Raw genomic sequence first — 26,686 nt, forward strand, 5'->3', positions numbered from 1 at the left:
TCGCACAGTGTGAGACACAGAGACCCAATCAAGTGCCCAGCTGTGATGCAGGCAATAGGTCCATACAACACTTGTCTGGTGAGTTATGCACTTCAGCTCCTGGAGATGGGACGGCTCCACGACTGGGAATAACTGTACAAGCCCAAAGAGACACGTCCTAAAATGATCAAAAGGTCTGGTGAGATTACCACAGCTTTCTGCTAATAACCGCACTGCTTGAGTGTTACGCTTGGTGGTATATTCTCCACAGTCAGCACGACATGCATAACCTGACGTGAAGCAGGTACACACGCTAGCACAAGGAACCAGGATATCCCCAGTTTAGCGGAGGAGAGATAAAAACAGGGAACACCAAGAGCCCCAATAGTGTAATTCGTACTGGTCAAGGTGGCAATAAGTTTGTATTGCTAGATACTCACAAGTCAGGGTCACCAGCAGGCAACCACTGTAAAGGCAGGTGGGGAGATTGTCCTGACCCCACTCAGGATTAAGACGTCGCTCTCTGTAGACAGGAAGAAAGGGTAGCAACCCTCCACCAAGGGTGGACTCGAAATTGTACGACAACGACTGCGATTCAGACAGTCAAACACATTTATTAGGAACTCCAGTGAAAATAATGTAATAAAAAAGTGCTTCATTTTTACAATAATTATGTATAATTGATTTAGTCAGTGTTTGCCCATTGTAAAATCTTATAAATCCCTGATTTACATTCTGACATTTATTACATGGTGACATTTTTACTGTTGGCAGGCAATGTAGCTGCTGCATGCTTTTTTGGCAGTTGGAAACCGCTGTAAACAGCTATTTACCACAATGCAACAAGGTTCACAGACAGGAAACTGCCAGGAGTACCAAAGTCCTCAGAGTTTCTTGTGGGAGGGGTTTCACCACAATATCAGGCATACAGCGCCCCCTGATGGTCTGTTTGTGAAAAGGAATAGATTTCTCATGTAAAAGGGGGATTGGGATAAAGTTCAATTCTTGGTTGGAGTTTCTCTTTAAGATATGGATGTGATATGGAGCATAGTTTACTTCATCGCCTAGCGCATGACAGCTTTAATCCATCTGCTACCTGTGGCTGACCTAATGAACTGCCTTCACATCTGAACATCTGAGATACAAGTTTGATATACTGTAGAGTCCATAATCAAAGATTCTCAATCCATGCAGCACATTAACATACGGTAATGCAGAAAACAGCTGGCATTGCTGAGCACCTAGGAAAATGTCAATTCATTAAGGTTGTCACCCGATGGCAAGCTGACATTACCAAGCAGTGAGGTAAATTACTGACTTGTGCAGTAAATACCTCAACACGTCAGTAATTGTCAATACATGAAGGTTACAGCATGCGGTAAAACACTGTAACACGTTTGATCATTACCGTCAGCTCTCCTCTGTTGGAAACCAGCTTTGAATGACTTCCGTGTGGATAACCCCAAGATTGACAGACGCAGGGAGCCAATAGAAACAGGCCCTGTCAGGAGGGACAAACTTTTCTACCCCCCAGGCAGCCAACAGAGGAAACAGGGAACAAAACAGGTTTCCCCTGAAGCCCTTTGGCAGTTTAACCCATTAGGTTCCTGTTTGAAGATGCGGAGGAACTAGTGGGGAAATCACCTAAGCAGGGCAAGTTTAACGTCCCCTGGAAGTTCATTAAGCTGTAGCAGTTAAATAAAATGTTAAGAAAGACTAATAGACAGATTTAGAGCAAGCAGTGGGTGTATAACAAACAGTATAACAAACATGCACATCTAAAGGGATGTCAGGATGCCTCTTAAATTGTAATACTGTCTCTGCACGGAGAACAGCATGTAACAACAGAGACTCTTCTGCTGTTACTGAACAAGTTTTTGTCAGTGGGTTTCGGTAAACTATCGAACTTCTACCGCACCTGTGAAAATGTTGATGAATTAGCAAAGAAAAGTCTAAAATACCGAATGCGGTATTTTCCCGAATGTTTTTTTTTTTTTTTTTAAAGGAATAGCATTTGATGAATTGAAGCCATAGTTACTTAAGGTGGTACCACCCATAAAATCTGAGATCTCGAACCAGCTTGTTTGTGTATTGGATGCACGAGTGGCATGACTATAATAATGGCTGGACAGCAATGTGGTTTGTCAAGCTCTGCAGCTTGCTCCTGTTTTTAACCACTTTACCCCCGCCTGTATGAATTTCTCCATCCCTTTTTCCATCCTTTCACCCCCAGGGACGGAGAAATCCATACTTTCCGCGCTCCCGCCGCTGCCCGCGCTCCCGCTCACTCTAGCGCGCACTCCCGCTCGTAAACACGCCGCCCGCCCGGAGATCAATGAACGGGAAAATCCATTCCCGTTCGTTGATCTAAGCCCCGCAATGATCCGCTGCTTTGCCGATAAGCAGCGCGATCATTGTGAAAAAAAAAAACGTACCCAGCCTCCAAGTACTTCTGGAAGGACGCATGGAGGTCGCATTAAACAAAAAGTTACTGTTGCCATCTTGTGGCCAAATAGTAAAACTACACCCTAAAGCATTTTTCACATACAAATTCTTTACTTATACACAAAAAATTAACTCATTACCTCCCACACTCCCCATTTTTTTTTTTTTTTGTAATTAAAAAAAAAATTAAAAAATTTACAATTAAAAAAATACATAAATAGTTACCTTAGGGACTGACCTTTTTATTTTATTTTTGTCAGGAGGGTACAACACTGTTACTTTATAAACAATGGGCTTGTAATTAGGGATGGACGCAAAACTGAAAAAAATGCACCTTTATTTCCAAATAAAATATTGGCGCCAAACATTGTGATAGGGACATAATTTAAACGGTTTTATAACCGGGACAAATGGGCAAATACATTTCATGGGTTTTAATTACAGTAGCATGCATTATTTAGAAACTATAATGGCCGAAAACTGAAAAATAATGATTTTTTTCCCCACATTTTTTCCTATTTTCCCATTAAAACATATTTAGAATAAAATAATTCTTGACATAATGTCCCACCTAAAGAAAGCCTAATTGGTGGCGGAAAAAACAAGATATAGTTCATTTAATTGTGATAAGTAATGATAAAGTTATAGACGAATGAATGGAAGGAGCGCTGAAAGGTGAAAATTGCTCTGGTGCTCAAGGGGTAAAACCCCTCAGTGGTGAAGTGGTTAATTATTCTGTGTGTTTTTTTTTTTTATCACGTTTTACTACATTAAAGTTTTGTATTTTTGCATATACACTGCATACCTTTGATACTATACTCTTAGTATTTCCTTTCCCCCACCTGCAGGAATCCACTTTGTCATTTGCCAATCACAGTTGCTTCGCCCCCCCTCCATAACAACCAGAGCCGGATTAAGGCTAAATGGGGCCCTAAGCAAAGCAACTGATTTGGGCCCCCCCATCATGTCGTAATAGAATCAGAAGATGCAGCTGCACAGCAATATGTCGCACACACCGGGCAGCCAAGCTACTGGTTGCTATGGGCAACAGCACGCTTTCCTCTGTGGGTGCACAATGCAGGGAATAGCAGCGGCAAAATGCAGAGTGAGAGATGAATGGCTGGGACATTTGCACTCAGGGGCTGGGGCACCCCTGTGAAGAGGGCGCCAGATATCACAGCAGCAGCACTTTCCCCCTGCATCTCCAGCCTGGCAATAGCAGAAAGCTCTGGACACCGCCAAACCGGAAGCTGTTCCCCAGACAGAATTACATAACCACTCCCACCACCGAACAACCAATTTCCTCCCAAACTAGACAGCCACCATGCAGCCTCCATCCCAGTGAATACGATAGTCCAGCAGAGAAGGCAGCCGCAGTGGGGGAGAATGACAGCACCATATGAATCACATTCACCTATTGCGATCCAAGCAATAGAGGTCCCGTCATCCGGAGCCCATCTGTCTCCTCTAGAGTGCTGCCGCTCTGTTACTACTACTATTACTACTTCCTACTTCATGTCTGATCTGAGAATCAGGGAGTTCAGAGCGAGCGGCTGCACTGTAGAAGAGACAGATGGGTTTCAGATGACGGGATCTCTATTGCTTGGATCATGGATAGGTGAGTGAGCGTTTGCCATCTGCTGCTATCATTCTTGCTGCAGCTGTGGTTCTCTGTGGGAAAGGAGGGTGGAGTGGGCAGCGGCAGAGCGCACAGTAGCAGGAGGGGGACCTAGGAGGAGAGCCTGGCTCTGAAGACAATCAGCAGCGCACGGCATCATTTGACAAGACAAGACAAATAACATTTATATCGCGCTTTTCTCCTGGTGGACTCAAAGCGCCAGAGCTGCAGCCACTAGGACGCGCCCTATAGGCAGTAGCAGTGTTAGAGAGACTTGCCTACGGTCTCCTACTGAATAGGTGCTGGCTTACTGAACAGGCAGAGCTGAGATTCGAACCCTGGTCTCCTGTGTCAGCGGCAGAGCCCTTAAAGGGACTCCAAGCAGTGCCTGTGGATATGCCTTTAAGCATACCCACAACTAATTCATTACATCCTCACACCTACCAGCATGATGTTTGTAATTATATCCCCCTGGGTTCCTTATATTTCATTGCATTGTGCTGAATCGAGCTGCCAACTTTGGAGAAAAGTCGTCCTGTGGCCGTGATTTCGATCGTGAAAATATCAAAAACTAAAAGGCATAGAGCAGCCGTTTATATATCATTGGAAAGAGGAGAAAAGGAGCTTTAAAATGATATGCATCTTTCCATAGTTACTGCACTGCTCAGAGTCCCTTTAACCATTATACCATCCAGCCACCGCTGACTTTGGAGAAAAGTCGTCCTGTGGCCGCGATTTCAATCGCGAAAATATTGAAAACTAAAAGGCATAGAGCAGCTGTTTATATATCATTGGAAAGAGGAGAAAGAGAGCTTTAAAATGATATGAATCTTTCCATAGTTACTGCACTGCTCAGAGTCCCTTTAACCATTATACCATCCAGCCACCGCTGACTTTGGAGAAAAGTTGTCCTGTGGCCGCGATTTCAATCGCGAAAATATCGAAAACTAAAAGGCATAGAGCAGCTGTTTATATATCATTGGAAAGAGGAGAAAGAGAGCTTTAAAATGATATGAATCTTTCCATAGCTACTGCACTGCTCAGAGTCCCTTTAACCATTATACCATCCAGCCACCGCTGACTTTGGAGAAAAGTCGTCCTGTGGCCGCAATTTCAATCGCGAAAATATCGAAAACTAAAAGGCATAGAGCAGTCGTTTAGATATCATTGGAAAGAGGAGAAAGAGAGCTTTAAAATGATATGCATCTTTCCATAGTTACTGCACTGCTCAGAGTCCCTTTAACCATTATACCATCCAGCCACCGCTGACAGGATGGCAAGGGCTGGTTTATGTGCTAATGGGGCCCCTTTGACTCTGAATGGGGCCCCAAGCGACTGCTTTTGTTGCCTGGTCGGTAATCCGGCCCTGATAACAACAGAAGGCATCACTAGCCTGAAGGCTAGAAATGCATCTGTACAGCATTGTCCCTGAAGGGATCCTTTCCTTACAGGTGACAATTATCGCAGAAACCGAAAGAAACTTGAGGCCTGGAATCCACTACAAATCGCTAGCGAGGTTTTTGATAAGCGTTTTGTAAGCGATTCCATGAGCGTTTTCTGTCGCTTTTGGGAGCGATTTTAAAAAGTGTAAGCTTTTTGCCAGCGATTGTGTAGCGATTTGCGATTAGAAATTTTACTTCTGATTGTTTTTTTTCAATGTATCAAAATTTTCTTTACAGTAATTTAAAATCGCACTCAAATCGCTATGTGGAGCGATTACACCAGTGTTTATATACTTTACATTGAAACACAAACCCTCCCAAAATGCTGCATGTCCTGCAATTGCGATTTTGCTAATCGCAATCTCTCCAATGTAATTTGGCCCATCCATTAACAGTTGAGCGTTTAGGGAAATCGCTAGCGTTTTGAATTGCTCCCTAAACGCTCAAAAACCGCTCTAGTGGGTTCCAGCTCTGAAGCAGGGAAAAACTATTGAATTACAGTAAGCCTGTGATCAGCAAAGTGCTGTGGCAAATGTACCCCTATGGGGTCATTCTCGATGCAGCGCTTGCAATTTGCATAATTGACAAATGTGCTGCATGTATCATTTTGGTGGCGATCATGTTGCGATTCTTGTTCTCTTGAAACGCAATTTCAGAAATGTTGCACCTCAAAGTCATGATTTACGATCCAAGTGTGAACCAGGCCTTAGGGTTTGTACACATATTCAATTTTGATCGGCCAATGTTACCACCTCCATGTAGTATGAGGGCCAACAGATTTTGAATACTATGAACAGATTATTTAGGTAAGCTGTCGTACTACATGGAAGTAGCACAATTGGTCATTGAAAATTCCTGATCGACGGTGATCAGAAAAGCGCTTAACACCCCCTGAGGCCTACATGTGACGGCAGTTATCTAGGTGTGTGTAATGTAACCAAGGGTTGTTATTTTAGATAACATTGTCCTTCTAAAGGGGCCCATACACCTAACAATTTTCCCGCCGATATACAGCCGATTCGATCACAGTGATCGAATCGGCTGTGAAATCGCCGCGCACACCGCTGACAGAACAATCAATTTCTGTCCGAAATCGATTGTTCCCGTCGATTCCCGTCGATCCGTCCGTGCGGAAGATTTTTCTCGATCGCCGGCGGGTCGGGAGTGCGTCGATAGCGGCGTTTGAATGCCCGACGACCAACGCAATACAGCGGGTATACATTACCTGTTCCGCCGGCGCGACTCCCCTGGTCCCCGCTGTCTTCTTTCTGCGCTGGGTTCAGGACTGCTGCAGCTACACAGAACTTCCTGTCCCGGCAGGAAGTTTAAACAGTAGAGCGCCCTCTACTGTTTAAACTTCCCCTGGACAGGAAGTTCAGTAGCTGCAGGAACGGTCCGGAGCCCGGAGCGGAGAAGAAGACAGCAGGGACCAGGGAAGTCGCGCCGGCGGAACAGGTAATGTATGCAGGTGGGGGCGGCAGCAGCGGCAGCTCCACAGATTGTGATCGGTTTCAGGCTGAAATCTATTCACAATCTGTTTGCAGTTAAGGTGGCCATACGATCCCTCTCTGATCAGATTCGATCAGAGAGGGATCTATCTGTTGGTCGTATCTGATGGCAAATCGAGCAGTGTATGGCCACCTTTAGCTTGCTGGTATATTAGTTGTGGACCTAAACGCTGGAAAATCTATGTGCAGAGTGGAGCCGAGAGTGACATGTGTCACGCTGTATTCTCTGCGTGTTTGCGTGGGTTTCCTCTGGGCACTTCAGTTACCTCCAATACTGCCAACATTTTTCTGATTTTAAATATTACCCAACATTGGGCTCTATTCACAATCATTTTCCGCATGCGGAAATCCACTTGTGGTAAATTTGCAACCAAAATAAGAACATCTTGACATTCACAAATCCACAAAAATGTGGAAAAAGTGTGGGAATAGTTTGCAAATAATGCGGAAACATTTACGCAAAAGTCGCTAATTTCCGCAAATAAAAACAAATTCACAAAGAAAAAGGGGCACATTATTTTTACTTAACAACTTAGCGACCGCTCCAGGCCAATTGGCATGGACGTGGCGACATCCCCAGTAGAGATGTCCCGAACGGTTCGCCGGCGAACGGTTCCAGGCGAACTTCGGTGGTTCACGTTCGCCTACCAAATGCGAACTTTCCCGGAAGTTCGATTCGCCCCATAATACTCTATGGAGCAAAACTTTGACCCTCTACATCACAGTCAGCAGACACATTATTGCCAATCAGACTGCACTCACTGGTGGAGCCCCACCCCCCCCTTATACAAGGCAAGGTCCTTGAGCCATTTGACTCACTCATCTGCCTATACTAATTAGTTAAGGGACAGCTGCTACACACTCTGCTAGGGAGATTTTAATTAGGCTCTTGTGGGCTCCTCCCTCCTCCCCTTCTACCTATTCCCTCCTCCCTCCTACCAGAGGGAGGAGGGTCTCATCTGCCAGAGAATTATATTATTTCAAAAGCCAGTTTACATACCATAGCTGAGAATTGAACCCAGGTCTCACTGTGTGGTGGGCAAGTACCTTAACCGCTGTACCACAACAGTACTAACTGAAGCTGGCCTAGCATTTACCATTTATGCTCAATCCAAGAGAAAAATTAGACAAGATAGCAGTGTTAGGAAGACTTGCCTAAGGTCTCCTACTGAATAGGTGCTGGCTTACTGAACAGACAGAGACGAGATTCAAACTCTGGTCTCCCGTGTCATCTCTCTCTCTCTCTCTCTCTCTCTCTCTCTCTCACCAACACTACATGCTGAAGCCAGCCTAGCATGTACCATTTATGCTCAATCTATTTATGCTCAAAAATACAATTCCGCGGAAAGCGGTCACCATCCCTACTAGAGAGAGAGAGAGAGAGATATGAATCTACCTGGCTATCTGGGGTTCTCTTTGGACAACTGTTGAACACAGAAGACAAGGCCATGCCTGGCTACATATCTGTAAGCAGTGGCTGGATGGTGTAATGGTTAAGGGCTCTGCCTCTGACACAGGGGACCAGAGTTTGAATCTCGTCTCTGTCTGTTCAGTAAGCCAGCACCTATTCAGTAGGAGCAAGTCTTCCTAACGCTGCTATCTTGTCTAATTTTTCTCTTGACAACTGTTGAACACAAAAGACAAGGCCATGTCTGGCTACATATCTGTAAGCAGTGGCTGCATGGTGTAATGGTTAAGGGCTCTGCCTCTGACACAGGAGACCAGGGTTTGAATCTTGTCTCTGTCTGTTTAGTAAGCCAGCACCTATTCAGTAGGAGACCATAGGCAAGTCTTCCTAATGCTGCTATCTTGTCTAATTTTTCTCTTGGATTGAGCATAAATGGTAAATGCTAGGCCAGCTTCAGTTAGTACTGTTGTGGTACAGCGGTTAAGGTACTTGCCCACCACACAGTGAGACCTGGGTTCAATTCTCAGCTATGGTATGTAAACTGGCTTTTGAAATAATATAATTCTCTGACAGATGAGACCCTCCTCCCTCCGGTAGGAGGGAATAGGTAAAAGGGTAGGAGGGAGGAGGGTGGAGGGAGGCTTAAAATTGGGGTTTGTGTGAAACCTAGATGTCAGCCTGGGACATTTGATGTGTATTTCACTCAATCATGTCTGCCTCCAGGTTTCAGAGCCTTTGAAACATGTTTTCTATCATTTTTCTAGGCGTTAGAATTTTTTCTATTTTTCAAAGTTCGCCTCCCCATTGAAGTCTATTGCGGTTCGCGAACTTTTTCGCGAACCGAACCTTTTGCGGAGGTTCGCAAACAGGGTTTGCGAACCAAAAATCGGAGGTTTGCGACATCTCTGATCCCCAGGACCACTCACTGCCAATTGGTGTGAAGTCCTGGGGCGGGGTTTTGCAGCGGCGCCCATCTCTGCTTGAATGACTGAGCTCAGCTCCATCATCATTCTCCCAATCATCACTAGGAGACTGTTAGACGGCAATACCAACATCTATTTACATTGTACATGTGATGATCCGCTCAGCTGGCTGCACAGGCAGACAGCTGTTTGTCCATTCCTCTAGTCTGTGGGCTGCAGGTCTCTGGAACAGAGACCTGTCTTTCCATTGCAAGTTTCTGGTCTGTTCTCTTGCTGGGGAATTTGCATACATTCGTTATGCAAATCCCCTACCTGCCTTCTTTGATGACTGGCACTATAAGAGCTTTATGTTTCCCAGAAGGCTTGGCTGGTCATTTCCTTTCCATGGTCTGTTCCTGATGGACACTGCTGGAGTGTCAGCCATTGCTATCTAGTATAGTTAATTCCTGGGGGTTGCTTTAGGCTCCCCTTCAAGCCCAGTCAGGTTGTATTATCTGTATTGCCTGTTCTGTCTTGTCTTGCCTGTTGCCATTGTCCTGTCCCAAAGGTGGTCGACAGGAAATGGTTCTGATCTCTGTTCTTGGAGTATAGCTGGTGCAGCGGTTGCTACCAGCTATCTCTTCTGTTCTGTCTCCTGGGATCGCGCTAGCTACTTTTCGCTAGCGCTGGGGATCCTTCTGTTCTGTCTTCTGGGATCGCGCTAGCTACTTTTCGCTAGCGCTGGGGATCCTTCTGTTCTGCTACTCTGTACCTGGATTGCGCTAGCCACTTTTCGCTAGTGCTGTGGATCCTATCTCTCGCTTGTCCCTGTTTTCGTGTGTCTGTCTTGTCTGCTACACTTGCTGGAGGCTCGGTGAGGTAACCGTTGAGCAAGCGCTCGCGTCCTCTGTTTCATGTTTGTCTGTCGATTGTTAGTTAGGCGTGCTTGTCTCTATTGTGCTTATCACGTGGAGACCGCGCATAACCGCGTGCACTGTTGCGAATGAGTGCGGTGTTCGCGGTTAGCTAGCGTTTGTTATTTTCCGTATCTCCTTATTGTATTATTTGCTGTGCCTTTGCTACCCTCGTATTCTATTCTGATCTGCCTTGTGTCACGTCTGGCGATCGCACCTCTCGCGATCGCGTTCCTATTTCATATCTGCTGTTGTGTGTGCGCGGTCGCGGGGTGGCGACTGGATTGGCGCACACACATACAACCTGTCCCTTTGCTCAATCTCATTCGCAATCGCCTCTCTTGCGATTGCGTTCTGCGCTTCGTACAATTCCTGTCTGGCACTTGTGGAGGTACAGAGGATTGGTTCCTCTGCACTCCCCAGCGCCATCTGCCGACAGGAATTTCCCTCTACAGGTGCATAGCACCTTTTGCTGGGTGCCTGCAAATATACGCTTGTGGAGGATTTCCGCCGTGTCAGCGCACGCGTTGTGCGCTGATCACGGAGAAAGTTCCACATTCGTTACAGTACAGTACTGCAATCTACAGCAGTGCTGTACTGGGGAGTCGGGACAGCCGCGTGACATGGCTGCCCCCTGGGAGGCAGGAGAGTGATCGGCTCTCATAGGCTGATGCCTATTACAGCCGATCGTGCTGATTGGCTGGAGGAGGGAGGAAGGGCTGGGGAGAAAAAAAATGGTGAAATGTATTATTTAAAAAAAAAAAGACAAAAAAACAAACAACCCAGCAGCGATCAGAGCCCACCAACAGAAATCTCTGTTGGTGGGCAGAAAAGGGGGGATCACTTGTGTGCTGAGTTGTAAGGCCCTGCAGCGAGGCCTTAAAGCCTGTTTACCGCCCGATTACGCATGTTTCCGCAATTTTTTTACACATTATTCCCACATGCGGAAAATTTTTAGTGAATGCAGAAAAAAATGTACACGGTAAAAAAATCCATTACCGCGTGTGTGATTGTGAATAAAGCCATGTATGAGGCAAAGTGTGTCACAGGGCAGGAGTACAGAAAATAATGCTCTTGGACACACAGTTTGTCGCTCCGCTGTGCTGATGACAGGCTGAGGTACACACTCTAGATTCTCGTCAGAGGGGGTTGTTCTTGGCCGTGTTCCATCCAGCGTGTGCAAGGCTTTAGGGTTGGGACCAACTACAGGCGCTTTGCAAAAGCACAAAGCTCCCTCAATTTCCATAATTACAGAAGTGTCAAGATTTCCCAGAGCTCTATCGCGATTTGGCTAATGTAGTTACTTATGCGATTGCTTCGGGATCACTACCAAACTGCTGCAAGCTACCAAACACTGCTAGTGGGACCACCCTATCGGGATCCACTGGCAAGTGCTTCCAAAGCACGCCCAGTCATTTACATCACAGGAGCCTATAGGCACAGATGTCCTGGTACCTTAGACTTCACCCTCCATGAACCTACAAAACCCAGCTGAACCGCACTGCAAGTGTGCTTGCTACCACATCTCCCTAAGGGCCCTTTTCCAGTAGCAATCTCTAGCGTTCACGCTGAACGCTAGTGATTGCTGAATCGCAAAGTGCAGGAAAGTTCCGGCGATTGCGTTCACGATTTTGCTATGCTGTAGTGTACATAGCAAAATCATGGCAAATATCGCTCCACAGTGCGATCGCGTTTGAGGAAAAACGAATCGCGGTAGTAGAAATAACCTACCGCGATTCCTATGTTATTTAGCAAACCGTAGCGATTTAAAAAATCACTAGCGGTTTGTGATTTTGCGGTTCAGCATCGCAAACCCCGCTAGTGGAAAAGGGCCCTTACTTCCCTTGTCTGCGTCATAGGTAGCTACAGGTGCCCCTTAATAATATGTAACAAGAAGTACCCTCAATAATGAGTAGCCAGAGGTGCCCCTAAGTATTGCATAGCTCCCAACTGTCCCTTTTTCAGAGGGACTGTCCCTTTTTGGGAGCCCTGTCCCTCTTTCACCCTCATTTGTCCCTTTTTCTCATCTCAAAAAGTTGGGAGGTATGTATTAGGTAGCAGTGGCGTAGCTAAGGAGCTATGGGCCCCGATGCAGGTTTTACAATGGGGCCCCCCAAGCACTCTGTACATAACAGTGGATACGGCACACCAAAACCTAAGAATGGCAACTACAGTGTCAGAGGTGCAAGAAGGGGATGGGGAACAGCTTGTTAATGATTACCACTATTCAAAGTATCTATAGAAGTGATTATTCTGAGCACAGGACCAATAGAGAGCTAATACTGTAATTGAGGCAGGGCCCTTCGGGGCCCCTCTGGCCAGTGGCGTAGCTAAGGAGCTGTGGGCCCTGATGCAAGTTTTACAATGGGGCCCCCCCCAAGCACTCTATACATAACAATTGATACGGCGCACCAAAACCTGCCAATAGCAACTAGAGTGTCAGAGGTGCAAGAAGGGGATGGGGAACAGTGTGTTAATGATTACCACTATTCAAAGTATTTATAGAAGTGGTTATTATAAGCACAGGACCAATACAGAGCTAATACTGTAGTTGAATAAGGGCCCTTCGGGGCCCCTCTGGCCCAAGGGCCCCGATGCGGTCGCAACCTCTGCACCCCCTATTGCTACGCCCCTGCCTCTGGCCCAAGGGCCCCGATGCGGTCGCTACCTCTGCAACCCCTATTGCTACGCCCCTGTTAGGTAGCTAGAGGAACCTCAGTATTAAGTAGCTAGAAGTGCCCCCGACTGAAGAGAGATCTCGTCAGTAGAATGCCGAAAGCAGGTTGAGTGACCTCTCATTTATGCCCTGCTTGGGACTCAGCATAGGGAAGGAGGGAGAAAGTCGCTCAGGGAGGGAAGTGAGATGCCTTTCCCGCATCAGACGTCTGTAGGCACGTGCCTACAGTGCCTTATATTAAATCTGGCCCTGCGCCTAGTGGATCCCAGTCCTTAGATTGCAAGCTTCTCTGAAGGACAGCTATTGATGTAACTACTCTGTAAAGTCCTGTCGTGTGGAAAATGTTAGGGAAATGCATAATAATATAATAATCATATTAATAAATGGTGGTTGGAATCCTGGCCTGAATCAATGCTGCTAGTCAAAGGTCTCATATCCAACATTTTCTTCCACCTCCCCCTGCAGTCATAACAACTCGGCTCGCTGTGGCTAGTGAAATGTTTCTATGGTAACAAAGGGGAGACGCTCAACAGACCACACCCTCCTAATTACAGCACGCCACAGACACATGCGATGGGCGGGGCTAAAAAAGATACAGGCTTGGATGGATGTTATGAGCGGCGGTCGAAGGGCGGAGCTACTTATAGGAACTGCATGAATGAATAAAGCGGGTGGAGTCTAGTTCCCAGAAGTTTAGCGAAGGTTGCAGACAAGAGAAGGGCGTTCTGTAGTATGTGAGAATCCAAATAGGGGCGGGGCGTCTGGCTGGCGAGGGGTGGTGCTAAAAGCAGATGGTGGGCGGTGCTGGACGTTGTACCTGTCAAATGGGTGGTTTTAGCTACTATTTACTAGTTTGCGATGGGCGGTGACTGGAAACAACAATTGGAGAGTGGGTGGTGATGAAGTTGTCACTGGCCAATGCTGGGCTGGGTTGTTGCTGGGGCCGGTTGTTAATAGGTAGAGACTTGGGCGGGCTTACGCTGAGATGGGCAGGATTGGTGCTGTGGCCTGGCTGATGATTGGTGGACCTCTGTTAGTGGCTAGGCGGAGCTGGCACAGAGATTGACAGACAGTGGGCGGAGTTGGTGCTCTTGCTGACTGGTGATTGGTATGACTCTTAGTAGATGGGCGGAGCAAGAACGGACATTGACAGGTAGTGGGCGGGGTTGTTTTTTTTTTTTTGCTTGCTGGTGATTGGTAGAGACTTTCAATACCTTGGATGGAGATTGACAGGCAGTGGGCCGGGTTGATGTTGTTGCTGGTTGGTGATTGGTGGAGACTCTCAGTAGCTGGGCGTTGCTGGAGCGGAGATTGACGGTGGGCGGGGTTTGATGTGAGATGGCCGTCTACCGGTGATGGCGGAGAAGATGGCGGAGTTGGAGGCAGCGGGGGAGAGCGATGGGATGTGGGGCTCGGAGCTGGTGACGCAGCTGCTCTCCTCGGTGCTGGCTCTGGGGGCGGAGTTCAGCCGGGAGTGGGAGAATAACGACCTGCGCGCCTCCATCTTTCGCCTCCTGCTAGCCTGGCTGCTTCTAAGTTTGACTGCCATCCAGCTGGCCTGGAGGAGCTACGGGCCCACCGTCACCGGCTTCTACTACCGCCAGGGTGAGACTTGCTGTACACCAGCGTGTTGCAGTGCACCCCAATCCGGTCACTGGCTTCCCATACCCACGTCACTGCATAACATATGGATACAGGAATACAGGCCACCCTCAAATCACTACCCCTCTGTAGTCCCCAATACTGTCATTCCAGTGACATACCACCCTATAGATTATTATTTAGTATTTATGTGGCGCCGCGTAGTATTTACCTAGCGTATAGGTAGCTAAGTATAGGTGCTCAGTACAGGTAGCTTAGTATAGGTAGCTAAGTATAGGTGTCCAGTATAGGTAGCTTAGTATAGGTAGCTAAGTATAGGTGTCCAGTATAGGTAGCTAAGTATAAGTGCCAAGTATAGGTGGCTAAGTATAGGTGCTCAGTACAGGTAGCATAGTATAGGTGCTCAGTACAGGTAGCTTAGTATAGGTGCTCAGTACAGGTAGCTTAGTATAGGTGCTCAGTACAGGTAGCTTAGTATAGGTGTTTGGTATAGGTAGCATAGTATAGGTGCTCAGTACAGGTAGCATAGTATAGGTGCTCAGTACAGGTAGCTTAGTATAGGTGTTTGGTATAGGTAGCATAGTATAGGTGCTCAGTACAGGTAGCTTAGTATAGGTGCTCAGTACAGGTAGCTTAGTATAGGTGCTCAGTACAGGTAGCTTAGTATAGGTGCTCAGTACAGGTAGCTTAGTATAGGTGTTTGGTATAGGTAGCATAGTATAGGTGCTCAGTACAGGTAGCATAGTATAGGTGCTCAGTACAGGTAGCATAGTATAGGTGCTCAGTACAGGTAGCATAGTATAGGTGCTCAGTACAGGTAGCTTAGTATAGGTGTTTGGTATAGGTAGCATAGTATAGGTGCTCAGTACAGGTAGCTTAGTATAGGTGCTCAGTACAGGTAGCTTAGTATAGGTGCTCAGTACAGGTAGCTTAGTATAGGTGTTCGGTATAGGTAGCATAGTATAGGTGCTCAGTACAGGTAGCTAAGTATAGGTGCTTAGTATAGGTAGTTAAGTATAGGTGCTTAGTATAGGTAGCTAAGTATAGGTGCTCAGTACAGGTAGCTTAGTAGAGGGGCTCAGTACAGGTAGCTTAGTAGAGGTGCTCAGTACAGGTAGCTTAGTATAGGTGCTCAGTACAGGTAGCTTAGTATAGGTGCTCAGTACAGGTAGCTTAGTATAGGTGCTCAGTATAGGTGCTCAGTATAGGTGCTCAGTACAGGTAGCTTAGTATAGGTGCTCAGTACAGGTAGCTTAGTATAGGTGCTCAGTACAGGTAGCTTAGTATAGGTGCTCAGTACAGGTAGCTTAGTATAGGTGCTCAGTACAGGTAGCTTAGTATAGGTGCTCAGTACAGGTAGCTTAGTATAGGTGCTCAGTACAGGTAGCTTAGTATAGGTGCTCAGTACAGGTAGCTTAGTATAGGTGCTCAGTACAGGTAGCTTAGTATAGGTGCTCAGTACAGGTAGCTTAGTATAGGTGCTCAGTACAGGTAGCTTAGTATAGGTGCTCAGTACAGGTAGCTTAGTATAGGTGCTCAGTACAGGTAGTTTAGTATAGGTGCTCAGTACAGGTAGTTTAGTATAGGTGCTCAGTACAGGTAGTTTAGTATAGGTGCTCAGTACAGGTAGCTTAGTATAGGTAGCTAAGTATAGGTAGCTACCTACTAAGTATAGGTAGCTAAGTATAGGTGCCCAGTATAGTAAAAAATTACCTCCCACCATCGGTGGTGTCTGCAGCTTGTCCTGGTCATCCCTCCTTTAGCCACGGCTCCTCTTCCATGCAAGGCGAGCGAGCCGGCAGATGAGAGAGCGGCACTCGTATGGCTGCGTCCCATCAAATTCTGCTGCCGGCACTGCTCAAGGCCAATCAGAGAAGGGATGGAGAGGGGAGATGTGTAGCTGAAGGGAAGAGGGCCTCTTCCCTTCAGCCACGCATCTCCTCATCCCTGATTGGCCGCAAGTAGTGCCGGCAGCAAATTTTAATGGTACGCGGCCGCAAATGTACCCAGCAGTTGGTTTGCGATTGACCTATTGCGCGCCCGTGCCATGAAGATTTTATATTAAAAATGTTGTTTTTTAATTTAAACCACACTGGTCCTTTCTATCCTGGTTTGTTTTCCTTCATATTAACATTTGAAAATAAGAAATATATCATTTTTAAAGGATGGGAATAAAGTTTAGAGTTAAACATATTTTTTCAGCAGAGAAATAAATATATTTCCATAGATCTGTTCATCAGTCCTGGAAGAGGGACAGGGTTACCAAAGAGGGGCTGTCCCTCCAAAAGGGGTACAGTTGGGAGCTATGAGTGAATATATTCATGTGTCCCTAAGAGGGGTTCACAGTCTAATCCCTGCCATAGTCATACGTCCATCATAGTCTAGGGCCAATTTAGGAGGAAGCCAATTATCTGTATGTTTTTGGGATGTGTGGGGAAAGTGAAGTGCAGTGTCTGGAGGAAACCCACGCAAACACAGGGAGAGCATACAAATGCTGATAGTGCCCTGGCTGGGATTCGGACCAGAGAGCTGCAAAGAGAGAGTGCTATCCACTACGCTACTGTGCTGTCTTTATATAGCACTACTCTATAATCCGCTATACTTCTCACTACCATCACTTGGAAGAACCATGGGCTGACTGTCACTGCCTTCTGGTCATCCTGGGGTAAGGCCCTCCTATTTTGTTATTTACTACAACACTGTCCAGCTATTTTACTATTATTGCTGATTTATATAGCACCATCAATCGTAACCCTGTACAATAGGCAAAACAAATGGGCTGGACGACTTCCCAGAGTGAGTGCCAACAGTCATGCAGAATGGCCCCATGCTCACCGGTGAGAGCGCATGGGGACATTCACACACATCCTCCTTCACCATGTCTGGATTTGTCCATTACATTTCCATAATGTGAAAACCTTCCGACCGCTCCCAAGTTGAGCAGGCAATGCCAAGGACCTATCCTATATGGATATGCTGCCACTCCAGCAAGTGTGAACTGAGCTTTATGGATGACCATTCAGGATACCAGGATTCTCTCTAACACAACCAGCCAACATGTGCTAACACTGAAGTACGCCTCTTCCCAGAACTCACATCTCTTTTCTCCATTTACAGGTACAGGCGGTCAAAATGGTGGAACACCAGAATATCCATCCCACTTCCCAATTTGGTGAGTCCAGGTGCATGATGGTCATAATCATTCAGTTGTGAACTTTCCTGCAGAGTGAGCGGGATAAGACTGATAAATTATGTGTACTTCCCTTCTCTGTTACTCTGCAGAAGACCACAAAAGCTTGTCAGACCTGTAATGTTTATGAACATTTTCTAGACCGTGGGGTATCATCAGAGCAGCACACTGATGGCACAAGTGTCTTGGAACCCTTAGGGAGGCCTGAAATGGTGGAATAGGAACAGTGAATGACTTAAAGGAGAACTGTAGTGAGAGGTATATGGAGGCTGCCATATTGATTTCCTTTTAAGCAATACCAGTTACCTGGCAGCCCTGCTGAGCTATCTGCCTGCAGAATCACACCAGAAACAAGCATGCAGCTAATCTTGTCAGATCTGACAAAAATGTCAAACACCTGATCTGCTACATGCTTGTTCAGGGTCTAGGGCAAAAAGTATTAGAGGCAGAGGATCAGCAGGGCTGCCAGGCAACTGGTATTGCTTAAAAGGAAATCAATATGGCACCCTCCATATCCCTCTCACTACAGTTCTCCTTTAAGTAATACCAGTTGCCTGACTTTCCTGCTGACCCTCTAATACTTTTAGCCACAGACCCTGAACAAGCATACAGCAGATCAGGCGTTTCTGACATTGTCGGATCTGACCAGATAAGCTGCATGCTTGTTTCTGGTGTTATTTAGACACTACTGCAGCCAAATAGGTCAACACGGCTGCCAGGCAACTGTTATGATTTAAAAGGAACCATAGTCTCACTTCAGTTGACCTTTAAAAAGAGATAAATATGGCATCCTCCATATCCCTCTCACTTCAGTTGTCTTTTAAAATATGCTACTTGACTGACCAGTCTGATCCTCTGCATCTTCATTAGGAATGGCCAATCGCATGCTAATTCTCAGCGTATGCAAGTTTGCAGCATGTAAATAGATCAGTCAAATGCATTAGCTGCTGTTTGGTCCATTTCCAAGTTGCATAAAACTTATATCGGCTCAGAATTAATAGCATCTCTTAAAGAGAATCTGTACTCTAAAATTCTTACAATAAAAAGCATACCATTCTATTCCTTATGTTCTCCTGGGCCCCTCTGTGCTGTTTCTGCCTATCCCTGCTGCAATCCTGGCTTGTAATTGCCATTTTTAGGCAGTGTTTACAAACAAAAGACATGGCTTCTAACCAGAGTGTGATAGGCTTGAGAGTAGCTCAGTCTCTGACTCATACAGAGCTTGGAGAGGGTGTGTATAGCTTCTGCCAATGACAAGCAGCACAGCACATTCCACACATTCCAGCCTCAGCCGACAGAGCCGACAGAAGAGAGAAGATTAGAGATAATACAGCCACTGTGCAACTAGAAAAGGCTGCAGTAACACAGACCACATTAGAACAGGTATAGGAACTTATTGGATAGAAGAAATAAGGCTGAAATAAGGCTGAAAAAAGTCTCTTTAAGAAACTTCACTTGTTATCTATGCAAAAGCACTTCTCTGAGCTCTCCGACTAATTTAGTCAACTACAGTGCTATTTTCTGAAGCACTTATCTTAACCCGTCTCTCACTGTTACTTGTTTGTTTAACAATAATCTGTACTCTAATATTCTTACAATAAAAAGCATACCATTCTATTCCTTATGTTCCCCTTTGCCCCTCTGTGCTGTTTCTGTCACTCCCTGCTGCAATCCTGGCTTGTAATTAATAGTTTTAGGCAGTGTTTACAAACAAATGACTGGCTTCTAACCAGAGTATCATAGGCTGTGAACAGCTATCTGGTGTGACTCATGCAGAGCCTGGAGGGGGTGTGTAAAGCTTCTGCCAATGACAAGCAGTGCTGCACATTCCACACATTCCAGCCTCTTGCCGACAGACACGACAGAGGAAAGAAGATAAGATTTATTACAGAGACAGTGCAACTAGAAAAGGTTGCAGTAAGACAGACCACATCAGAACAGGTATAGGAACTTATAGAATAGAAAAAATAAGGCTCAAAATTTTGTTACAGAGTCTCTTTAAACATCTAAACTCTTAAAGTGGACCTGAACGCAGAACGTCCTTTCTGCTCTAAAAGATATGCAACAGCATAATAATCTTTCAAGAAAAAAATTTGTTTGTTACAGCTGATACACTGCAGACTTATTGTAGGATTTGTATCTACTTCCTGTTTTCATGGAAGCAGACATATTGTTAACATCCTGTGTTTACCAATTAGATCTTTGCAGTGGCTGACTCATCTGAGATATCCAATTACAACTTGTGATTAGTCACAGACAAGGGGGATTAGACAGGCTAAACTCTCTAAATACATACAGGGTGCATTTCTATGTTGTCCTTCTGTCCTGTGCAAGAGTTCAGGTCCACTTTAAGGGACACCTGAAGTGAAAGGTATTTGGAAGCTGCCTTATTTGTTTGCTTTTAAAGTGGATCCGAGATAAACTTTTACTCATTGCATAATTGTGTTCCTTCCTATAGTTTATAGGGCATTCCTCAAGCCAAATACTTTTTTTGTTTTATTTTAATACTCTAATTCCCTATAAACTAAACAAGCCTTGCCCACAGCTTTTTAGAGTGCCTTGGCACTGTAGCAAGGGCTTATGGGAGCTCAGTCTGGGCAGGAGGAGGAGGTATTACTAGCCAGCAATTTCAGAGGCAGAGGGGAGGAGGAGAGGGGACTGAATTTGTCACATTACACACAGGCAAGCTGATAGCATCTCCAGCCCTCAGCCTGTGACAAACAGAACATGGCTGCCCTCATTGTATCACAGGAATAAATAATCATAAACTATTGAAGCTGTTTGCAGCTAGATTTGCTGTGTAAACTTAAACTTTAGATAAGATATATATATATAGACAAGTTACTTGTTATAGTTTTTCCTCTCAGATCCGCTTTAAACAATACCAGTTGCCTGCCAGTCCTGCTGATCTGCTCTCAAATCTGGGATGAAAAAGTTAATGAGAAGTCCTGAGAGGATGGGCAGTCTGTGTGATGCAGCATACTGACTGCGGAAATAAGGGCTGTGGTGTTTTTTTTTTTTTTTTTTCCTGAATGTGTTGAACTTCTGCCATACCCTAGCCGGTTTTGCCTTCTGATTATGTTGGCAGTTACTTGTACCCCATACAGCACACACGTGGGTCACATGAAAAATTGTCCCCCAATTCAGTGATGTGTAACTTATGTTCTTCATCCATCACATACACACGTCAGAGGACAAGCCCATAATTGCACAACATACTGAATTGCTGCATACTGACGTCCTCTGTTGACTTATGTCCTCACCAGAGCTGTGGTTCCTGGTGTTGGGGAAAGGGCTGATTTTTGAACTGGGCCAATTATCAATGGCGATTGGGGGCTGTGGTGACCAGGCAGGTGCTGGGTGGATTTTTACGAACACGCTGAAACCAGCGCAGGAGATTTGGGCGCCACCATAGGCCGTAATAGGAATTACGGCTATAGCAGGCACAGGGAGTAACTTCAGCGCCGTCAGAAGCCAGAGCTGAAGTTACTTTTATAACATAATTCTGCTTCCAGCAATTGCTGGAAGGCTAATTATTTCATTCCCCAGCATCCATGGCGGCCTGGAGGGGGAATAGTATTTTTAAAATGGCCCGGAACTTGTGCAGCAGCAGGATCAGCCATATACCAGCTGTATCCTGTGCCCAAGTCTCTAGCGCTGTTCTCTCGTACGTGGATTTTTAGGGCTGTGGAGTTAGTAAATTTTGGGTACCTGGAGTCAGAGGTTTGATTTTTGTACCGACTCATGATGAAATCTACCAGAAAATGGTCTGTGGTGTATGGGCAAGCAACAGATCTCTCTCTGATCAAATTCTATTAGAGAGAGATCTGTCTCATGATCAATCTGCCCTTACATCATCTGATGTATGGGCATCTTACACACAATGAGATTTTCTGACAGATTCATTTAATTCTAACATGTCCGATCTGATTTCCGATTGATTTTTCCATAGAAAAAATTTAAATAAAACATGTTGGAAATGGTCAATCTGACCGTAAATCTATCAGAAAATTGCATTGTGTGTACCTAGCAGTAGTGTCATGAGTGGCTGCTCAGACAAAGTGATAATGGGAAATACCTGTATTCTTCCAGCGAGAGCTTCAGTTCAAAGTGATGATAGGATAATATTGTTGTTCCAGGGAGAGCTCCAGTACAGAATCGCTGAAGACTCACCAGGAGTGAGGTGAGACTCCGTTGCTGTTCCCTCCGCTGAGGGTGATGACAAGGCACATGTGAAGGAGCCGCCCACTTCTCTCACCCGCTTCCCTCCATCCTGTGTGACAAGACGGGACCAGCCTCGTGACAGAAATAGCCTCTCCATTCGGTCTGGGAACAGAGAGGAGAGGATACTTGTCTAACAGATGTGTGTGGCTTTACACCTCCATTACTGCTCGCATGGCTGCCTAGAGCTTCAGAATGTAATGCTGACAGGAGCACTTATGCTACAGCTGAAAGATAATGGACCCTACAGATAGCACTGACCTCTGCCTCCTCTAGGGGGCAGTAGTGTTTGTACTTCTCCATGCTGATCCTAGTTGGTGATTGGAGGATTTGATGTGAAATGATGTTGCAGAGATTGGTGGTATTCCCTTCATATTTAGTCACAGTATGATGCGTATATGGTGCAAGCGGGAACATCATAGAATTAGGAAGTGGATGGGATTGCAGCACGCATGGTGAAATCGGTGCGATTGTTTTGCTTTTACTGGAGATGTTTGCTTTACTAGCGATTGACCAGCAGTGCCTATGTGAAGGCAAGATCAGAAGTTATCTGACCGATAATGACACCTCTTCATAGAGGTCACCTGCTGGCCTGCAGCGATTGGGGTCTTATACCCATAGACATGTATATAGTGCCCTCTAATGCTTCAAATACATCAGTTGCTCTCTACACCATATGGGCAGTGACATCTTGGTACTCTCCCCGACAATCCTTTGTCTCAGTGGCCATTAAAGTGAACCTTAGGTTCAAAAACCCTGCGCCTAGCTTACTGGCGGTGTACACTTGTGTACGTGCTTCTTCCAGCCCCCTGAAGTCTTCTTGGTCCCTCGCCATCATCCCGCTCTCCGCCGCTCCTCCAATTTCCCACTCTGTAATCCACCCGACTGACGAGTCGACTGGCCACTGCGCATGTGGCACAGGCGGCCAGGAGTGTTCTGTGCATGTATTGTAACAATCTTTGCTTACTGTGCAAGCGCAGAGCGTTTCCAGCCATGGGAGCGTGACAAAGAATGTGCATCCAGTGTTGGAGGGGGACAGTGAAGTACGGTGGAGTGCAGGATGACGGCGAGAGAGCAGGAAGACTTCCGGGGGCTGGAAGAAGCCCCAGGTAAGTGAATGGGCAAATTGTGTTTTTTTTTTTGTTTTTTTTTTTTTTTGTACTTGAGGTTTCCTTTATGGTCAGTAAGATAAGACACGATATCTGCAGTGCGACGGAAGTGGTTCGAGCAATGCAGAGGCTGCAGCGCGTTGCCAATCAGTTCAACACTGCACACGATTGCATTGAAGTAAACGGTAGCAGCGCGCATGCTGTCAGAATCTCGTGACACACATCCTGTGCGGAAGTGTGCACGTGACTTAGCTGTCAGATGTCCAACATCACTTGCGCAGACATTCGTGGGAATGCAATTTCCCTGTCGGTGCTATCTGCTGCAAGGAAACAAGTGTATGGAATGGTGCAATGTCCTGCGGCAGACTCTTCTGCCGCACACGCAAATCGCACCACACCATGTCTGAACCCAGCCGTATATACTCTCTGAAGCTGGTGAAACACAAACCAAAAAAGCACCCGACCACCGGGAGCCCGATCTGGTGTAATATTGTCTTATTGGGTTTGGGGTGAGGTAATTCTGGTGAAAATATACTCACAAGTCTGGGTTGCTCCAAAGAGGCAACCACTCGTTAACGCAGATGGGGAAATACCGTCCCCACTCGGCCTTTTCCTGCTAGGTATCGGTCGCAACTCCAAATGAAAAAATATTCGGCTCGCTATAAAAGCGAGAACGAAGACCCTACTAAGTAGGGTACAGTATATGGGTTGAGAAGAAAGGCGCCCAATTCGAAAATTTGTATAAATTATATCAGAGCTTGTATCAAATGACACATGCTCTTAATGATTAAAACCATTGACTCGTAATAAAATTGAATGTTTTCATTTATTACATGCGAACAGTACTGTGACAACGCGTTTCTCGGCGTAAAGCCGCTTCCTCAGGTCAAATAAGTGCCTTAAAATAAAACAGAGTGGCGCTCAGAACATTCAAATTCTGTCAAATAAGATTAAAAACAAACAATCAACATTCAATAAAATACATATATATGTGCAATTCTGTCTATGCTTTTACACATACCCATGTGATATACTTTTGCACATATATATGTATTTTATTGAATGTTGATTGTTTGTATTTAATCTTATTTGACAGAATTTGAATATTCTGAGCGCCACTCTGTTTTATTTTAAGGCACTTATTTGACCTGAGGAAGCGGCTTCACGCTGAGAAACGCATTGTCACAGTGCTGTTCGCATGTAATAAATGAAAACATATTCAATTTTATTACGAGTCAATGGTTTTAATCAATAAGAGCACGTGTCATTTGATACAAGCTCTGATATAATTTATACAAATTTTCGAATTGGGTGCCTCCTTTCTTCTCAACCCATATACTCTCTGAAGAGCATTCATGCAGCGCTGCAGCTTTCATCATGCCTCTCGTCTCATCAATGCCAAACCTCATGCTGGAAGTCTCAGACATGACCATTGAACTGGCACTACTGAGAGCAACGAGTTTATTCATGCCTTGTCTAATGTCTACAGTGGCCTTTTCTGTCACCTTATACAATAGAAAGCACCCAGTACATTAGAAAGGGCTCTATAGGAGTATGTCAAGATTAGGTGATGGTTGATATTACTCTGCTCATATTATTATGGCATAACTTGGCTTATAATGATGGATACTTACCTCAGTAGTGGGAAGTTTCTGGATGGTCCAGAGGCTTCCCAGATCCTCCTCAAGGCTCCTCTTCGTGTGGCAACACTCTCTATCGTATACAAGTATATGTGTAAGGGCCACTTTTCCACCGACAGTTGAACTGTGTGCTCAGCAAGCAGTTACCAGACAGCAATGAGCAGTTATCAAGCAGCAGCAAGCAGTTGCCAGGCGGCAGCAGGCAGATGTGAGTTTGTGCGGCATTTCACTGCCTATCAACTGTCCATGAAAAAGAGGCCTAAGTTATACCAGGTAATAGCGGTGCTTACTTGCGCATACCCAGAACAGAGGCGTTGGTGGTACACAAGTATTTGACAAGGTCCTGTTTAGAGGGACCTAGCACTGAAATGGTGAGCTGCAGGAGAATCATGGAAGCCTAAAGCTACGTGCACACATGCGACAACGATCGTTCGTTATGAACGACAAACGATCTTTTAATTGAGGAAAGAACGGCCTAAGTAAAGTTAGCTTTTAAAAGTGTGTAACGATCTGATCGTTAGAACGAACGTTACATCACGTAAAGCAACTATTGCGCTTGCCCATCAAAATGAAAAGTTCCATGGAGAAATGGCGAAATGCGCACGTCAAGCCTAGTATGAACGACTGTTTCCAACGATGAACTTCTTTTGCAAACGATCGTTTTTAACGATACGATCTAGCTCGTCCGTCGTTAAACTTAATGGTCGTTGGCCGCTTTTTTTTAAACGATCGTCGTTTGAAACTCAAACTACTATAGTCGCATGTGTGTACGCACCTTAAAGGGAAGGTTCAGGGACTAGGTAAAAAAAATAAAAATCCATTTCCACTTACCTGGGGCTTCCTCCAGCCCGTGGCAGGCAGGAGGTGCCCTCGGCGCCGCTCCGCAGGCTCCCGGTGGCCGACCCGACCTGGCCAGGCCGGCGGCCAGGTCGGGCCTCTTCTGCGCTCCATGGTGCGTTTCATGCCGGCGCGCTGACGTCATCGGACGTCCTCCGGGCTGTACTGCGCAGGCTCAGTAGTTCTGAGCCTGCGCAGTACAGCCCAGAGGACGTCCGATGACGTCAGCGCGCCGGCGTGGAACGCACCATGGAGCGCAGAAGAGGCCTGACCTGGCCGCCGGAGACCACCGGGAGCCTGCGGAGCGGCGCCGAGGGCACCTCCTGCCTGCCACGGGCTGGAGGAAGCCCCAGGTAAGTGGAAATGGATTTTTATTTTTTTTAGCTAGTCCCTGAACCTTCCCTTTAAGGACTATCTGGAGGCTTTCTAACATAGAGGTAAGTACTTATTTTTTTTTTTTTTTATATGAAGGCCACTTTTACACGGAAAGCTGAACGGTGTTCAGTGAGCAGTTGCCAGGTAGCAGCAAGCAGTTTTGAGAGGCATTTCACTTCCTATCAACTGTCTGTGGAAAAGAGGCATACATTTTCACTTCAGGTGTACTTTAGGCCAGTTGATTGGCAGTGAAATACCTCTCAAACTCTCACAACTGCTTGCTGCTGGTAACTGCTGAGCACACAGTTCAACTGCTGTTGGAAAAGAGGCCTTAAAAAGGTGTTTAAGATTATAGAAATCAAGAGTAAAATCAAGCATTTTCCCACAAGGGAGCCCCATGAAGTCAATCAGTGCTCTGTCAGAGTGGATGTAGCAGTCTCTGCAATAATTTGTATTTGGACACTGGAATGTATCTCCCAGCTGCTTGTGTCACCCTATCATTATTGCTCAGCCTTACTGCTGCTCACCCAAGAGTTTCATAGGATTGTACTCGGCCTGTGATTGTACTGACCTTCTGCGTAGAGGTGGAGATAAAGACTTACAGCCAGGCAATGTGCTGGTACCCATGGCAACCTTAATGAACATTTTTCTTATTGCTGTTTAGTAGAGCAAACGTCACCAACTGCTCTCCTGTTTGGTTGTTTAGGTTACCAGTCACCCTACTCCGGAATGCAGATGATCATCATTCAAATGGTAGTATTACTGACTTGTATGCAACTTGGACTGAGTTAATCAAAAGCAACAGGAAGCTCATGTGAT

At 45.8% G+C, this 26,686-nt stretch overlaps 2 protein-coding genes across 2 annotated transcripts in view; one reads left to right on the forward strand and one right to left on the reverse strand.

Annotated features, from left to right (window-relative positions):
* RHOA (ras homolog family member A) overlaps window positions 1–13,386 on the reverse strand; it is an 81,188-nt gene extending 67,802 nt beyond the window's left edge. Inside the window, exon 1 of the mRNA XM_068252907.1 lies at window positions 13,297–13,386. Within this exon, the coding sequence (XP_068109008.1) occupies window positions 13,297–13,336 (40 nt within the window). The 5' untranslated portion in view covers window positions 13,337–13,386. The remainder of the gene's footprint in view (window positions 1–13,296) is intronic.
* Window positions 13,387–14,214: 828 nt separating this feature from the next.
* TCTA (T cell leukemia translocation altered) lies at window positions 14,215–23,752 on the forward strand. Its single transcript, XM_068252910.1, has 3 exons — window positions 14,215–14,498; window positions 17,613–17,667; window positions 21,825–23,752. The coding sequence occupies exons 1-3, from the start codon at window positions 14,249–14,251 to the stop codon at window positions 21,865–21,867; spliced, it is 348 nt and encodes a 115-aa protein (XP_068109011.1). The 5' UTR covers window positions 14,215–14,248; the 3' UTR covers window positions 21,868–23,752.
* The last annotated feature ends 2,934 nt before the right edge of the window (window positions 23,753–26,686 follow it).

Source organism: Hyperolius riggenbachi, chromosome 9, assembly GCF_040937935.1.
Source record: "Hyperolius riggenbachi isolate aHypRig1 chromosome 9, aHypRig1.pri, whole genome shotgun sequence".
NCBI lineage: Eukaryota > Metazoa > Chordata > Amphibia > Anura > Hyperoliidae > Hyperolius > Hyperolius riggenbachi.

Bases quoted from the DNA above. Each gene is read 5' to 3' on its own strand.
- TCTA (XM_068252910.1), top strand. From the start codon at position 14,249: ATGGCGGAGAAGATGGCGGAGTTGGAGGCAGCGGGGGAGAGCGATGGG. The intron at 14,499-17,612 runs GTGAGACTTGCT...CTCCATTTACAG, and splicing joins CGGCTTCTACTACCGCCAGG to GTACAGGCGGTCAAAATGGT. The intron at 17,668-21,824 runs GTGAGTCCAGGT...TTGTTGTTCCAG, and splicing joins CCATCCCACTTCCCAATTTG to GGAGAGCTCCAGTACAGAAT.